Below are 14,420 nucleotides of genomic sequence, written 5' to 3'. Positions count from 1 at the left end.
TCTATCGAAATTCTGAAGAACCCCATGCAGTAGAATACTAACGCGTCGATCGAGAGCGGGGAATTTACTAATAATGGTGGATAGCACGTACAAGTAGATTCTCAGGACGCATGACAAGGCGTAATATTACACTGCATACCAGGTGGCTCGCACATGTCCATTTTTCAGTGCCCCCTTGTTTTCTTTTCTTTTTTCCCCCAATCAACTCTTCTTTTGGTGGTTTCCTTTGCTTTTTGTGAAGAATACTCCCTACATACTATTTTATTTCACGGACCAGTATACACGGTTAACGGGGTTATCGTTATTTGAAGACATCGGTTCATGCTGCGTACTTTGTGTTTCAGCAGCGGGCAGGGAGAGGTCAAAATCGAAAAATATTGAGTCAAGGGAAACAGGGACAGGGTTAAAGATGCAGTTTTTGTGCCTTCATGGGGCCCTTGGCAACCGAGATGTAAGTGATATAATCAGTCAACACCTCTGAAAGTAACTAACGGGTGCAGACTATACGCATTCAACTAGGTATTAAGCCACAATATCGAAAATCCAAGTCGAGTGATACATCACCTAACCTACAATTGACAATTAGAACCACTCCAAAAAGAATTGGCCAGTGGCCAAGTAGCCGAATTCCATTACACCAATGCTCCCTTTGAAGCCAATCCACCTCCAGGTGAATTCCCCGTCACACATTCCTTCCTATAAATATAATCAATGCGGAACGTTATTGACATGTTTTATATAGGCTTTAGGGAGTATTTCGGACTAGGCCCTTATTTTCGGTGGGTGGACGATGAGGGAGCTGCAGAAGACTCCATGCTGGCCCGCATTCGAGAACTCCCTGTCAGACGAACCCCCGAAGATGTGATGCGGCATCTCATGAATAAGGAGATAAAATGGAAAAACCGCAACTCGGTTATACAGTTCCTTGACGATTTGCTTGATAAACACCCTGAAATTGAAGGAATCGTTGGGTACAGCGAAGGGTCGGCAATGGCTGCCACGTATATCATAGACGAGCAGAGGAGACTGAAAGAAACCGGAAGAACTCGAAGGATAAAATGTGCCATCTTCTTTACCGGCTGGCCACCAATTTCCAACGGGAATGGGCCGATTTTATCTGACGAGAGTGATGTTGTGGTGGATGTGCCAACTCTCCATGTAGTTGGCGCGAATGGTGAGTACCTTTTTCTTATCAAATGTCTAAATTACTTCAAAATTTGCTTACGCCATTACCCGATTCCAGATCCATATTGCCAGGGTGCTCTTGCGTTATATAACGTCTGCGACCCTGATGTGGCGATGATGTTTGATACAGGGAAAGGACATACTGTACCTCGAGACGCTGTTGTTATTTCGGAACTGGCAAATGAGGTTAAGGAACTTATTGAAAACACAAATTCAATGTAGAGGTCTTTAATGGTTGATGATTCCATATCCGCAGCGGTTATTGTAACAAGTGGTAAAAAAAATTGGCACATATACGCACAAAACGCCTTGAAACTTCAGTTTACGTCCATTAAGTAATAGGATAATAGGAAAATGTTGTAAAATATGCCAAAAATACTATTTCCTTTTGATTTTCCACAAAATCACAAACCACCCTCATGTGTCACTAAATCGACCATTAATAGGAGTATTACGTGAGCTACTAGTATACTAACAACTAACTTTAACGCAGATTATCTGAGAACTTTTACTCATTACTAGCCATTGGGAAGGTTCTCAGAACAACGATGACATCGTGAAGAAAAGGGGGAAGGAGGAAAAAGCGCATCCAGCGCGTATTTACCCCTTCCTCTGAGGCATCGCTTTGTGGATAATATCTTTGAGTACGTTAAAAGATATCGCAACGATGTCATATGTATTCCACTTCTGGTAATAACCTCATTTCTGGTTTTTATGCACTAGGAATAGAAATTCTCTATTGACCTTATACTATACAACAAGTTTCTTGATAAGGAGCATTAGATTAATTGTGAGAAATCTCAAGTGCTACCATAGAGGGCGGCTTGTGGTGGTCTCAGCAGTGTCCAAGATTTTGACAACATTCTGTGGGTTATTTTGTGTTATAAATATGCAATAAATGCGCCACCTGGGATACTATGATAAGAGTCATGTTTTTTACGGAGCTTAAACACTCGATCTCGCATGCTCCAAGTGTACGCCCTGCTCAGTATCCAATGCTTTAGCAGAATCAAAAGCCGTGAGAGCCTCGCCATGTGTCATGTCACGGTCAAATATAGCGCCAATCCGAGTGGCCGATTTGTCGAGGAAAACAAAAGCAGTGCGATTTTTTGCGAAAAGGAAGTCCATTTCTTCCAAGGTTTTTCCTGCCGATTCCTAATTTGTTTCTCAGTAACATATAATTTACAGATAGACATGGAATTATAGCCTACAGGATAAAAGAGGAAGATGACAACAGCCATAAGGTAGCACAGAGCCATGAAAATAATGTATAATTTCCATCTATCATTTAGTTAGCATTCAATCTGTAGGGAAGCGCAGACGATCCAAGATTTTGAGAAACCTACGAGATTTTATCCATCGCCGTTGGGATATACAAAGCAAACCAAAAGTTCTTGGTATTCAAATCAGCAAGGATTCATCACAAATTCATCCAGGAGGTGAGATCTTACCACGAACCAGTTGGTCGCTGATGAAAAGGAAGTTCCTCGTCCACGCATGTTTGTGCTAAACAGCTCGGCAGGATAAACCCATGCAACACAGGCCCAGGACAGGGCAAAAGCCATGACGTATATATAAACAAACGCAATCGTTGCATTGGATGCGTTCTTATCGGCAAAATGGAAATTGGTCTTCTTTGTCACCGGATCGTAGATGGGGTCGCCTGCATGGTAGAAATTAGTATCCGAGGAATAACCGGGAGTGACATTTCCTATTACCCTTTGTTTTCATGATGACCCCTATCAGCATCATAGCTACCCCCATGCCGAATCCACCGAGTATCATAGGTGTACGTCGACCCCATGTGTCCATATAGTACATATCTGGCCAGGTGAAGACATTCAGGACAACGCCTTGAAGTCCATTGGCCAAAAGGGAAGCAGAAGTGTCATTCAAACCTGCTTGTTGGAAGAGAAACACAGCGTAATACATGATCCTATGTATCGTTTTGTCAACAAGAAATTACGTAGGTGCTCAATCATGAGACACGACTTACACGTTGATCCCGGTTACTTGCTGCCAAAATTGCTGCATTCCAATGATTGTTAGCGGAGGTCAATTAATGCCGTTCCAATGAACACTCACCACACCGATCGCAAGCCATGTCCGTCTCGAATCCGAACCAAAAAGCATCGAACCGTATGTGGGAGGGGGGTTGCTTTTCTCCCATTGTATCTTAGCCACTATTTCAGCTAGCTCAGCGCGCACGTATGGGTTTTCAATGTCTCCCTTTGAGTGAAGACGTGCAAGAACATGGAGTGCATCTGACTGCCGATCCTGGGAAACCAGCCATCGAGGAGACTCTGGCAAAAAATACATTGTCACATGAAGAACAATCGTGGGGATCATCTGCAATCCAATGGGGATACGCCATGAGGCCTGTCCATCGATATGGCTTGTACCATATTGGATCCAAAACGCGATAAGTATGCCCAGGTTGATAAAGCATTGTTGTGCAGAGATAATACGACCACGGATCCTGTCAAAGGTAATAGAAATGAGCGCTGCCCTTCAACTTGAAAAATAAAGTCCAGGGTACGTACTCCCGCGGTGAGATTTCACTCTGATAATTGGGGACCATCATGGCTAGACAGCCATTTCCCAAACCGTTGATAACTCGGCCGGCCACCAAAGCGATGACATTGTTTGCCACAGTTGAGATAATAATACCGATGGTGAAAATCGCAGACCCAATCAAGATCGTCTTCTTACGTCCGAATCTATCGGCCAAAAGTGCGCCAGTCAAAAGGGATCCGGCAAACGCGCCTGCTTGTATAGAAGCGGTGATACCTCCTTGCAAAAAGTTGCTTGGGGAGTTCATGTAAGAGAGAAACTGGGGCATCGCGAGGATTCCACTCATAGATCCGGTATCCTAGGGCGGTCAGTCAAATGTTTATACACATTCTTTTTATTCAGCCGAGAGATAGAAACTCACATAGCCGAATGCTAGCCCTCCCGTACAAGGAGCAATGCCATACAAGTAAATCGTCTAGACGCATCGGTCAGCGCTTGCTTGTGATATAATCGTGTACGCTCTTCCTTTGATTCATATAATCTTACCCAAGAAAACCTCATCGTCGATCCCACTGCAATTTGAATTGCGCATTCCAGTACTGAGCTCGGGTGTTGAAGAGGAGCAATGCCTTTAAGTAATGCCACCAAGCTAGAGCTAGTTCAGGTCACCCCTTGTTCAACTCCGCATACTCCGCACAGTAGCAACCCGCTACATATGAAATACGGATTTTGCGGGGTTGGGAACTCGTGCGGGTCTTTTGTAGATCGTCCCCCGGAACAGTTAGGTTTAGCCTCTATAATAAATATCCCGATTCGCTGCCATCTGCAGAAAATATCCAGATTTCCCCGGTCCAATTACCCATGACCCTCGTTCCTATGGAGAAACATGGACCATATGGTAAATCCCACTGGTGAAATGTGGACGAATCCGTTCCCCTAGGAAAAAGAATCTGGGGTGATAAAAGAAACAGAGAAAAAAAAGACTGTGTTTGCCAGATGTTCTCCCGAATTTAGGCTGAATGCGGACTAGGCGATAGTTTTTCGTTCGATTTATTAAAAATGTTTTTTCTCACCTATCAAAATGTGACATACCGGCGTGTGGTAAAAGTTTACAAGACATATTATTGGACAATATTTTAAATATTTGACTTTTATTTGTAATTACTAAGTAGTGGCGACAACGTATGTGCCACGGTCAACATTCAAGAAGTATTCAACGAAAAGATAGCGAGTGGTGTAAAGCGTTCGAAGAGAAAGTGGGCGATTATTTGTACAAAACGGGTATATCTCCTTGGACATGACTTTAACAGCAGACAGCTCCTATTAATTCATCCACTGGCCCTTGGAAATAAGAGTATAGTATGTTCTTAGAAATGAGGAGCATTAATGAACAGACCCATCAAAACCCCACCGAGAGTCCCGGCAATAGGGATTGTCATAATCCATGCAAGCAGAAGAAGGCCCACTCTCTGCCAGTTGACAGCTTTGAGGGAGCCGTTACAAAGTCCAACGCCAACAGTAGCACCAGTGATGCACATTGATGTAGAGACTGGAAGAGAGTATTGGGAGAAGACAAGGACCGTAATCGCTGCGCCCATTTCCATCGAGCTTCCTGTTGACAAAAACTAGTAAGTGACCATTCTCAACTTTGGGGATTTCTCTTCATGACAAACCTCTACTAGGTGAATGGTATGTAATCTTATTGCCCATCACTATTCCATAACACGACGTTAGTTTTCTGAAATGGTGGAGCTTTTCGAAATTGACTTGCCTTTCATAATATTGTATCCGTAGGTAATGAGACCAACCGAGATACACCCTGAAAGAACGGCAAGCTGCCAAATAGGCACAGGGGCCTTTGACTCAGCAGCACTACCGGTGCGCCAGGCGGAATAAATAACAGCCCAAGGCCCCACCGAGTTTCCGATGTCATTTGCGCCGTGTGCAAAGGATGCAGTGCATGCAGTAATGATTTGGATGAATGAATAAGTATACTCAACTTCATTTGGGTATTTTTTTGCATGGGAATATACACGCTCCATACGCTGACCTTCTGGAGTTCCCGAAATGCCAGTCTGTGCAGAGTGGATGTCGTAGTGTAAGCCATAGAGGGCGCCGCAGACAATCATTGCCGGGATTCTTTTTGCGAGAATCAAGATGTTCCGACGCTCATAGATTTGGCCTGGTCCAATAGGGTTATTGTGAAGTGTTCGCATCGCCCAACCAAGGGGGCCACGTTTTGTCCTAAGCCTTGCGTGGAACTTGGCCTTGTTCTCAGCCAAGCGTTCCTTGTATGTTGTTTGTGACACCTCGTTATCGACCGTCCTTTTTTCACTTTCGTCATCAGTGTATCTTACGGCCATGTCCCCTTGCTCAGGGTTCTTGGCATCATCATTGGTCGCAGTAGACTTGGTTGAAGTTGCAACAGACAAGTCATCTTCTTCTTGGACAACGGCATAATTAGGAATTTTCGCTTGGTTAGATTCGCTAGAAGCGGGACGTCGGAAGAGAAGAGGGCCCTGGATAACCATCCACCACTTCACGGTGTGGTCCCTCTTGATGACTTTAGCGTGCACAAACGGAACGAAGAAGATTGCCGACAACAGAGCAACGCCTCCACCCGTTCCCATTGTGACGGCGGCAATATACCAGCCCGGCTTTTTGTTCAAGTTCAGACTGGGCGACCCTTTGTAGACGATAGACAGGGTACAAAGAGTGGCCGCGATGAGAAAGAAGAAGGGCGAACTCCAGATGGCCCATGGGACAGGGTTTTTCCGCATGTGCACAATAAGCTTTACGAGCATGAAGATAGAAGCGGCAAAGCCACCAGAGATAATCGGGGCCATCCCCAAGCCAGCGAATATAGCACCCAAACCTTTGCCATTATTCCAGCCCCATTCAACCTCCGAAGCCCCGACTGTGGCAACACCGACGCCAGCAACAGCAGAGATCAGGGAATACGTCGACGACACATGGGCTGAATGTTTTGTACACCACATGACCCATGAGGACGCTGCGGCCAAGGCGCAAGTGAAAGCGAGCATCTGGACACTTGCGTTTTCTCGAAATGCAGAGCTGGGGATGATGTTATTCTTAATCGTATCCGCTGTTCGGGCGCCGACGGTGATAGCTCCAAGCATTTCAAATACTGTGCCAAGGACCATAGCCTGTCTATATGTGATAGACCGGGATGAGACGCTGGTAGCCCAGGAGTTTGCGACATCGTCTACAAAGTGAGCGTGTTAATATTTGCATATGGTGAATGGCGGCTGAAAGTCACGTAAAGGGGTAATGACTTACTTGCACCATTGTTGTATGCATCTAGCATAGCAAACAGGGTACCGATCGCAAATACATAGTCGTACTCGTGAAGAGTCATCTTGAATGGCAGGGTAAGTATGTATCCACGTACTTCGAAGTTGGCTCCTGCAACGAAAAAGAACAAAATAAAACAAAGAAGAAGAGCGAAAGATACCACTTATAAAACCCATGTGGTGTGGTCCCGCCACAGCTTCTGGCAGGTATACTTTTTTACTGCATAGTTCCCAGACACCTAGTAGGGAAAGAAAAGCACTTGCCTGAGACAGGACCTCTACCACGTTCTAACATCGTAAGTCTTGATTCGAGAATATGGCACAAAGCCACTTTTTTCAAGCGCCTTGGCCGTCTTCATCCAAGAACCATGTTCGACAGCAGAAGGGGCCTAAGCAGCTGATACTACTACTAATATCGCTAGGAAATATCAAACCTGCCAGTTAACACTGCCAAGCCACGTAAAGGCCGAGAGTGGGATACGTGAATCGGGAACTTTTGGCGACTGTCTCTGGATAGCCCAATCAAAGAACCACCAAGAGGATGATTGTTATGACTGACATGAAGGCGCCGCTGGGCGGAGACTCTTGGCGGTCTTGGCAGGCGGCGCCCGCGATCTTGGCGCTCTCTCCTTCTCCGCCTATGAGGATCCCCGCCGTTACCACGTGGGAGTCTCGAGTATAAATAGCAGTGTCAAGGACTCGTAAAAGACCTTGGCACTACCGTCTGGCCCGATAATAACTACCTCAGTTGCCAGTTAAATTTTTTCTCTTTAAATTTTAACACGATCAATCACGCAATTTTAGTCAAGCAATATTTGGCTGTTAAGCGATTGGGGGCGTCCAAAGCGTCGACATAATTAAACAGAAAAATCATGGCATCTGTAACGAAGGGTGGCCGCCAAGTATTTGCCACGATGGAGCAAATTACATCTCGTCCCAATGAAATTTGAATACCACGGCATCCTGGACTCTAACAAACTTCCCTTGGCCAATGAATATATAGCTATGACATGCTCTTGATTAAGCTGTATGGCTTTCACGTCCACCTGAGCACTGCCTTGATAGTGACCCCATCCTTGGCATCCTTAATGGCACGGTCGAAGTCATTAATATCATATGTCTTGATGATTTTCTCAAGCGGATACTTTTGCTGGTTGTGCTGTTCTATTAGATAGGGTATCATCTAAACGATAAAAATCAGCGTCACATTCACATTCCAGATGTCTCTTCTAGTTTTCTAGCGAGCAGGGCCGTAGTTATATTTACCTCTTTCGCAATTGACCCCCCCTGGTGGCAGCCCACGTATTCCTTACCCATCACGAGATGACTAAAGACATCAATCGAGGCTCGTTTACCCGGCGCTGGCGCGCCAGCCGAACATGCACGCCCACAAGGAGCAAGAGAATCGACCATTGTTTCGATAACCTTTATTATTCCAGAACAGTCCAATGCATAATCTACACCGGAAGGAGGGCAGATCTTCCGGATTTCTTGCAAGACATCATCCACCTCGGTACTGTTGATTGTTTTCGTAGCACCTAGTTCGCGCGCCAACTCCAAGCGAGATGGCTGAATATCAACTGCAATGATTTCTTTTGCTTTACGTATGCGGGCTGCCATTACCGCACTCAATCCAACTGAACCCACCCCGAAAATAGCTACAGTACTCCCTTCCTGTACGTTGAGTGTGTTGAGGATTGACCCTGCGCCCGTCTGCAAGCCGCACCCCAGTGGAGCAAAGAGTTCAAGAGGGGTATCTTGTGGAACCTTGACCAGGCTCTTGCGATGCACAACGGCAAGTCTAGAAAAGGAGCTCTGGCCGAAGAAATGTGCTCGGAGAGGTGCCCCGTCCCCGAGAGCGAGGCCCGATGTCCCGTCGGCGCGGACGCCGCCAAAGTTGAGTTGCATCATCAGGTCACAATAAGGAGCTCGTCCAGATGTGCATTGTTTGCAGTTATTGCAGAATGCATAGCTGAGAAGGACTTTGTCGCCCACGCTTGCCTCGTCCACTTCAGCCCCTGTTTCCACTACAACTCCGCCTCCTATATTACATGTAACGAGTTAGAGACATAGCACTCAGATCATGAAACGAAAACTGGACCAATGCTACTCACCTTCATGTCCAAATACGGCTGGCGTCTGAGCCGGTAGGGCTCCAGTCGCACATGATAAATCAGTATGACATAAGCCTGTGGCTTGGATCTCGACAAGTGCCTCATCTGGCTTCAACGGATTCACTTTTATCGTCTCTAGAGTAAAGGGGCCGTTGACCTCTCTGAGCACCAGGGCTGTGGTTTCTCGGGACATGATTCGGGTACTGTTTATTTTGAACTCGGAGCCACGCAAAAGAGTTATAGCGAATACGATTTCCAGTCGTTCGGTTTAAGTACTTTTGAACCAGTAACAACATTTGAAGTCGTAAGGCTATATATATAAGGCCAATATTATCACTTAAGAGCAACTCAAGCTGCCTCAAAGCGATTCGCCTCCCTTTATCCCCGCTCTTCCAGGTACATGATCTATCTACTTCCGTCATCATCGACATAAACCCCAGAAATTCCCTCGTCACCCCACACAATATCTTTCCAGTTCAGTCCACGGAAGCCTATGCCGGTAGTTGAGCGTTGTTTTAAGAGGCCCAGGAAGCGCCCAGTTTGTTTTTACCCGCATAGAAGCAAAGCCACCACTGCAAAGTCAATTATTCAGATGACTGGCGACGGCTCTTGCATTCGGCAGGCTAATGCATATCGTTGCTCTGTGATTGGGCGGTATCTAAATAATCCCCCGCGATGGAACATTCCCCCACAAGAGTCCCTGATCCGATGGCTTATTGCGGATCTCTCGCTGGAGAGCAGAGGCCATTGGCTGATTAACCATGCTCTCCAGTTGACATCGGATAGTGTCTCTTGACGGATTCGGGTATCCTACTTAAAGTGTACAAATTTATGTATGCCGAACCCAGCAGCCGGTAAGCCGCCTCGGACTCCGCAAGGGGTAACATCGCGGGGAAAGGGGGCATGTGCGACGTGAGGAATGACAATAATCGTCTCACTTTCCTCCTGCTTAGCGGAACAGAGTCCGATCCTTTTATGCTGTGTGATCCCTTTTTTCTGTTTCGTGAGCATCTTGTTTCTCGAGGCCCAAGAAATTAACCATGGCTGCGTCATCAAATCCCTTGACAAGTGGGTTTGGACCAGTAATACCTCTGTGGTTGGATGGCGAACAGATTAATACGAATGTGACATACGACGTTGTTTCGCCTTCCAATGAACAAAAGATCTACAAATCATCGTCGGCTTCAGTGGACGATGCCCTGAGAGCTGTCAAATCATCGCAAGCGGCGTTTGAAACATGGGCGCAAGTCAAACCTAATGAGAGGAGAGACATTCTTCTTCGGGCTGCCGATATCCTGCTTCGGAGAAAGGAAGAAATGCGCAGCATCTCCAAACAAGAGACTGGCGAGGTCGACTCCATGTTCGATTTTGAATTCAACCTGGGCGTACAGGCTTGTAAGTCTGTTGCAGGCTTGATCACAGCTGTGCGAGGCGCTGTGCCCACTATGACTGACGAAGGGCGGTCTGCCATGATACTTCGAGAGCCTTATGGTGTAGTTCTCTCGATCGCTCCCTGGAATGCTCCATATGCACTGGGACTTCGCGCGTGTCTTGCTCCGCTAGCCATGGGAAACACCGTTGTTTTGAAGGGATCGGAATTTAGCCCCGGTGTATATTGGGCAATTGCCTCTGTTTTACATGAAGCGGGTCTTCCCAAGGGATGTCTAAATACCATCATCCACCGTCAACAAGACGCTGCAGAGGTGACCTCGGCTCTCATCGCTTCGCCATCTATCCGAAAAGTGACATTCACGGGGAGTGCGATTGTCGGCGGCATTATCGCAAGCCAGGCAGCTAAACTTTTAAAGCCCACTCTTATGGAGCTTGGAGGGAAAGCCCCGACTATTGTATGTGAAGATGCTAATCTGCAAGACGCGGCCTTGGGCGCTGCCCTTGGCTCATTCCTTCACTCGGGCCAAATATGCATGTGCACAGAACGCGTTATTGTCCATGCTGCAGTGGCCGATAAATTCAAGGAGATATTCAAGGAAACCATTGACCAAGTCTTTGGCGACCCTGAAGGAATGATGCTAGTCAATGCAGCTCCTGTGCTCAAAAACAAAAGTCTAGTTTCTGATGCAATTTCGAAGGGTGCCAAACTTTTTCATGGCAATACAGAGCAGAAAGCATCAGTCCAAAGTGCGATGCATCCGATAGTAGTGGAAGACGTGAAAGAAGGGATGACAATCTATCACACCGAGTCATTCGGGCCCACGGTGTCACTCTTCACAGTTGAAAGCGATGATGACGCAATAAGACTCGCAAATGATACAGAGTATGGGCTGACAGCCTCCATCTTCACGGAGGACCTCAGACGAGGTCTTCAAATCGCAAAGAAAATTCAAAGTGGAGCGGTGCATATTAACAGCATGAGCGTGCATGACGAAAGCACTTTACCTCATGGGGGTCACAAGAGTAGTGGATATGGTCGATTCAATGGTGTGGAAGGGCTTGAAGAATGGGTACAGACAAAGACGGTCACTTGGAAGGACTAGCATTTCTATTTTTATTCATATTATTCGTCCAATACTCTTAAATTTTTGTCGTTATTTGGCACAGAGAGAAACGCAATCTTGGTAGGGGCGTTCGAGTTATTATACAATCCTATTTTCACTTTTGGCATGGGTTAAATGTAATCCTCCCCACACATACTACTTAGAAGTGCTCTAGAAAAAGTGCGCCCTAAAGATAGCTTCTCTTTAAGATTCGCTCAAGAAAGTCAAACCCCTCACGTTGCTTGTGCCATGTAGGTGATCCTTTCAACATCTGGCCCACAAAAGTATGAGGCTCGTCCGGAACAGGGAAAAAGGCAGTCTCAACCCCGGCTGATCGCAGCTGTGTCTCCATATATTGACTCATTTCGATAGGAATCATAAAGTCCTTTGTGCCGTGTACAAAAGCTGTCGGTGGCCAGTCCGCGTGCACGTTAAGCACCGGGTCTATCAAATGCAGATCATTCGGTGCCGAAGGCCAAATACTTTCAACTACCTGCCCCTGTGCTATCATATTCAAAGTAAATAGCTGCCTCGGGTCAGAGAAATCAGGGGCTGATGGAGGTCCGCCTGCTCCACCTTCACTTTGTCCTTCTAATGATGCACCTCCGATGAAAATTGCCTTTTCCTGGTACAGAGATTGAAATATTGGATCGCTGGCCGGTGTCGACGACGGCAATTTTGTCCTTATTTGCTCAATGGGTTGGCGCCAAAACTTATCATTGAAGCTCTTTGCACCGTAAAAATCAAGAATTGCTAACGGTGTGTTCGCAGTTCCCCAACCCTAAAAGTACATGAGTAAAAGTAAGGCTTCACAACAAGATTAAGATTCCTTACAAGGCTCAGTGCGAGATGGCCACCAGCTGACGTGCCCATGGCCATGACGCGCTTTGGATCTGGCAGCACTCTCTCAGAATATGCTTCCTTCAGGACGCTGGCTAAATCACCGATTTGTGCCCACTTTAGCGCATCGCGAGCATCTGCCATGGGGCCTTCTAGCACGTCAACCCCCGGGCATAGACGATATTCAACAGACATGACAATCCAGCCCCGTGATATGCAATCATTGATCTGGTCTTTGTTATTCATCTTTGCTTGCCCGAGCATGAAGCCTCCTCCGTGGAACATAATGATGACCGGAGTGAGCCCGCTATCATCTTGAAGGGGCCGGTAAGGAACGAAAATATCGGTCGGTATATCAGTGCCATCCACCGTTTTGTAGGGAACTCGCAATGGCAGACTGATATCAGACATGTCACGCGTTTTACTCTTGTAGCTATTTCTCAATCCTATCCTTGCGGCGGTGCTCTCGATTTAAACCAGAAGAGATGAAGTTAATACCTCGGATCTAAATGGTCGCGGCGTCACTTTGACAAATTCAACCAGCTTAATCTAAGCATAGATATCTGTTTTTCGTAAGAAAAATAATGCAAAATCACAAACATGCTGTTTTGCAGCGATGCTTTGCCCCGCACAATCCGGGACTCGGGAAATCCGAACAAGCATCGGGATGCTCCGAACTATTATTTACTACTAGTAGCTTAATGGGAAAGCCAATATGAATTTTTAAGTCATAAATATGACAGCTCACTGAGAAAGGAGCCCGTGTCTACATGAGTTAAGAATTTTCGTTGATTCACGTGCCATCCCCAACGCGGTCACCTAGGGCACAGTGAGAATGACCTTTCCTCGACCAGAGTATCTACCCTGCGCATGATTATATGCGTCTTGCACCTCAGAAATAGGGTATTTCTGTAGTACCAAACAGCGCAAGGTGTCTAGTTCTGCAAGCCGAGCTAGGAATTTTAGAGCCCTGTTGCTACCTTTCACGATGAAAAATAGCGCTTGAACTCCTTCTTTGCTTACTCCACGCTTCTCGTGGTCAGCGACAAAATCATAGCTTGCTGAATCCACTGAGATAAGTTTTCCGCCTTCTTTGATATTTTTCCAACACGCCAGTAAGATATCGCCTCCAACGGTATCGATAATAACATCATAACCTCCCCGCTCCTCGCTCAGCAGGGCGCTGTATTCTATGGTCTCATCGGCACCAATGCTCTTCAAGAACTCTTGATTGCGAGCATTCGAGCTTGTTGCAGTCACAGTGTGCAAACCAGATATGGATGCTAGTTGGACGAGATAGATTCCTACCGCGCCGGCGGCACCGGTGATTAGCACTCGCTGCTTTCGCTCCGAGGCTGAGGAGCGATGGGTCTCCTGTTTCAAATTATCTCTTAACTCAGGAACAGGGATACCGGCATGGTCGTATAATGCCTCGTAGGCAGTCTGTGCACTGAGCGGCATTGCGGCTGCGGCATCCCAGGCTAAGCCCTTCGGTTTCAAGGCTACTTCGTCTTCAAGAACAATGCAGTATTCTGCCCATGTACAAGGCCGATCGGCGTCTGCCATTCCAAAGACCTCGTCGCCAGGCTTGAACGTGCTTTCCTGAGAGAAGGTTTCCACGACGACTCCGGACAAGTCGTTGCCGGGAATGGCGTATTCATGGCTGTACGTTTCAGGCCATGTCAGCATGTCACGAATTACTGTCGTGGCCTTGATTCGAACTAAAATCTCCCCTGGCTTTGATGGCTTGGGGATGGGCAGACCTTGGTCAAGGTGGAGCGCAGAAGAGGGAGCCGGGTTTGAAGGGGAGTAAGCAAGGGACGAGGCAGAGGCCGGATGAACACGGACAGCTTGCATTGTGGGCAGAGGCGATTTTTAAATGCGTGTTCAAAGCAGATATACCATATACAGGTGTGGTTAATCGTGAATTAAGGTAAATAGAAGAACGGATGTTGTAC

The 14,420-nt window shown here is 46.6% G+C and overlaps 7 protein-coding genes across 7 annotated transcripts; 2 read left to right on the top strand and 5 right to left on the bottom strand.

The window, feature by feature from the left end:
• Window positions 1-409: 409 nt before the first annotated feature.
• TRUGW13939_00299 (uncharacterized protein) lies at window positions 410-1,407 on the top strand (the record flags this gene model as incomplete). Its single annotated transcript, XM_035483509.1, has 5 exons — window positions 410-451; window positions 501-519; window positions 587-670; window positions 743-1,174; window positions 1,244-1,407. The coding sequence occupies 5 exons, from the start codon at window positions 410-412 to the stop codon at window positions 1,405-1,407; spliced, it is 741 nt and encodes a 246-aa protein (XP_035339402.1).
• Window positions 1,408-2,130: 723 nt separating this feature from the next.
• TRUGW13939_00298 (uncharacterized protein) lies at window positions 2,131-4,260 on the bottom strand (the record flags this gene model as incomplete). Its single annotated transcript, XM_035483508.1, has 10 exons — window positions 2,131-2,340; window positions 2,397-2,466; window positions 2,532-2,578; window positions 2,637-2,848; window positions 2,904-3,121; window positions 3,182-3,213; window positions 3,271-3,664; window positions 3,729-4,057; window positions 4,121-4,174; window positions 4,246-4,260. The coding sequence occupies 10 exons, from the start codon at window positions 4,258-4,260 to the stop codon at window positions 2,131-2,133; spliced, it is 1,581 nt and encodes a 526-aa protein (XP_035339401.1).
• An 806-nt stretch (window positions 4,261-5,066) lies between these two features.
• TRUGW13939_00297 (uncharacterized protein) lies at window positions 5,067-7,730 on the bottom strand (the record flags this gene model as incomplete). Its single annotated transcript, XM_035483507.1, has 6 exons — window positions 5,067-5,311; window positions 5,373-5,411; window positions 5,516-6,925; window positions 7,000-7,125; window positions 7,175-7,301; window positions 7,545-7,730. Coding segments are annotated over 6 exons (2,133 nt in total), but the record flags the coding sequence as incomplete, so codon positions are not given.
• Window positions 7,731-8,049: 319 nt separating this feature from the next.
• Window positions 8,050-9,320, bottom strand: TRUGW13939_00296 (uncharacterized protein; the record flags this gene model as incomplete). The annotated part of the gene is made up of 3 exons (XM_035483506.1): window positions 8,050-8,196; window positions 8,280-9,055; window positions 9,128-9,320. The coding sequence occupies 3 exons, from the start codon at window positions 9,318-9,320 to the stop codon at window positions 8,050-8,052; spliced, it is 1,116 nt and encodes a 371-aa protein (XP_035339399.1).
• Window positions 9,321-10,167: 847 nt separating this feature from the next.
• On the top strand, window positions 10,168-11,622 carry TRUGW13939_00295 (uncharacterized protein; the record flags this gene model as incomplete). The annotated part of the gene is made up of 1 exon (XM_035483505.1): window positions 10,168-11,622. The coding sequence occupies one exon, from the start codon at window positions 10,168-10,170 to the stop codon at window positions 11,620-11,622; it is 1,455 nt and encodes a 484-aa protein (XP_035339398.1).
• A 187-nt stretch (window positions 11,623-11,809) lies between these two features.
• TRUGW13939_00294 (uncharacterized protein) lies at window positions 11,810-12,873 on the bottom strand (the record flags this gene model as incomplete). Its single annotated transcript, XM_035483504.1, has 2 exons — window positions 11,810-12,403; window positions 12,457-12,873. The coding sequence occupies 2 exons, from the start codon at window positions 12,871-12,873 to the stop codon at window positions 11,810-11,812; spliced, it is 1,011 nt and encodes a 336-aa protein (XP_035339397.1).
• A 408-nt stretch (window positions 12,874-13,281) lies between these two features.
• On the bottom strand, window positions 13,282-14,319 carry TRUGW13939_00293 (uncharacterized protein; the record flags this gene model as incomplete). The annotated part of the gene is made up of 1 exon (XM_035483503.1): window positions 13,282-14,319. One exon carries the CDS (start codon window positions 14,317-14,319, stop codon window positions 13,282-13,284), a length of 1,038 nt encoding a protein of 345 aa, XP_035339396.1.
• Window positions 14,320-14,420: the final 101 nt, after the last annotated feature.

Source organism: Talaromyces rugulosus, chromosome I (assembly GCF_013368755.1).
Source record: "Talaromyces rugulosus chromosome I, complete sequence".
Lineage (NCBI taxonomy): Eukaryota > Fungi > Ascomycota > Eurotiomycetes > Eurotiales > Trichocomaceae > Talaromyces > Talaromyces rugulosus.
The sequence above is the reverse complement of the archived record's forward strand: the minus strand, read 5'-3'. Positions and strand labels throughout refer to the sequence as shown.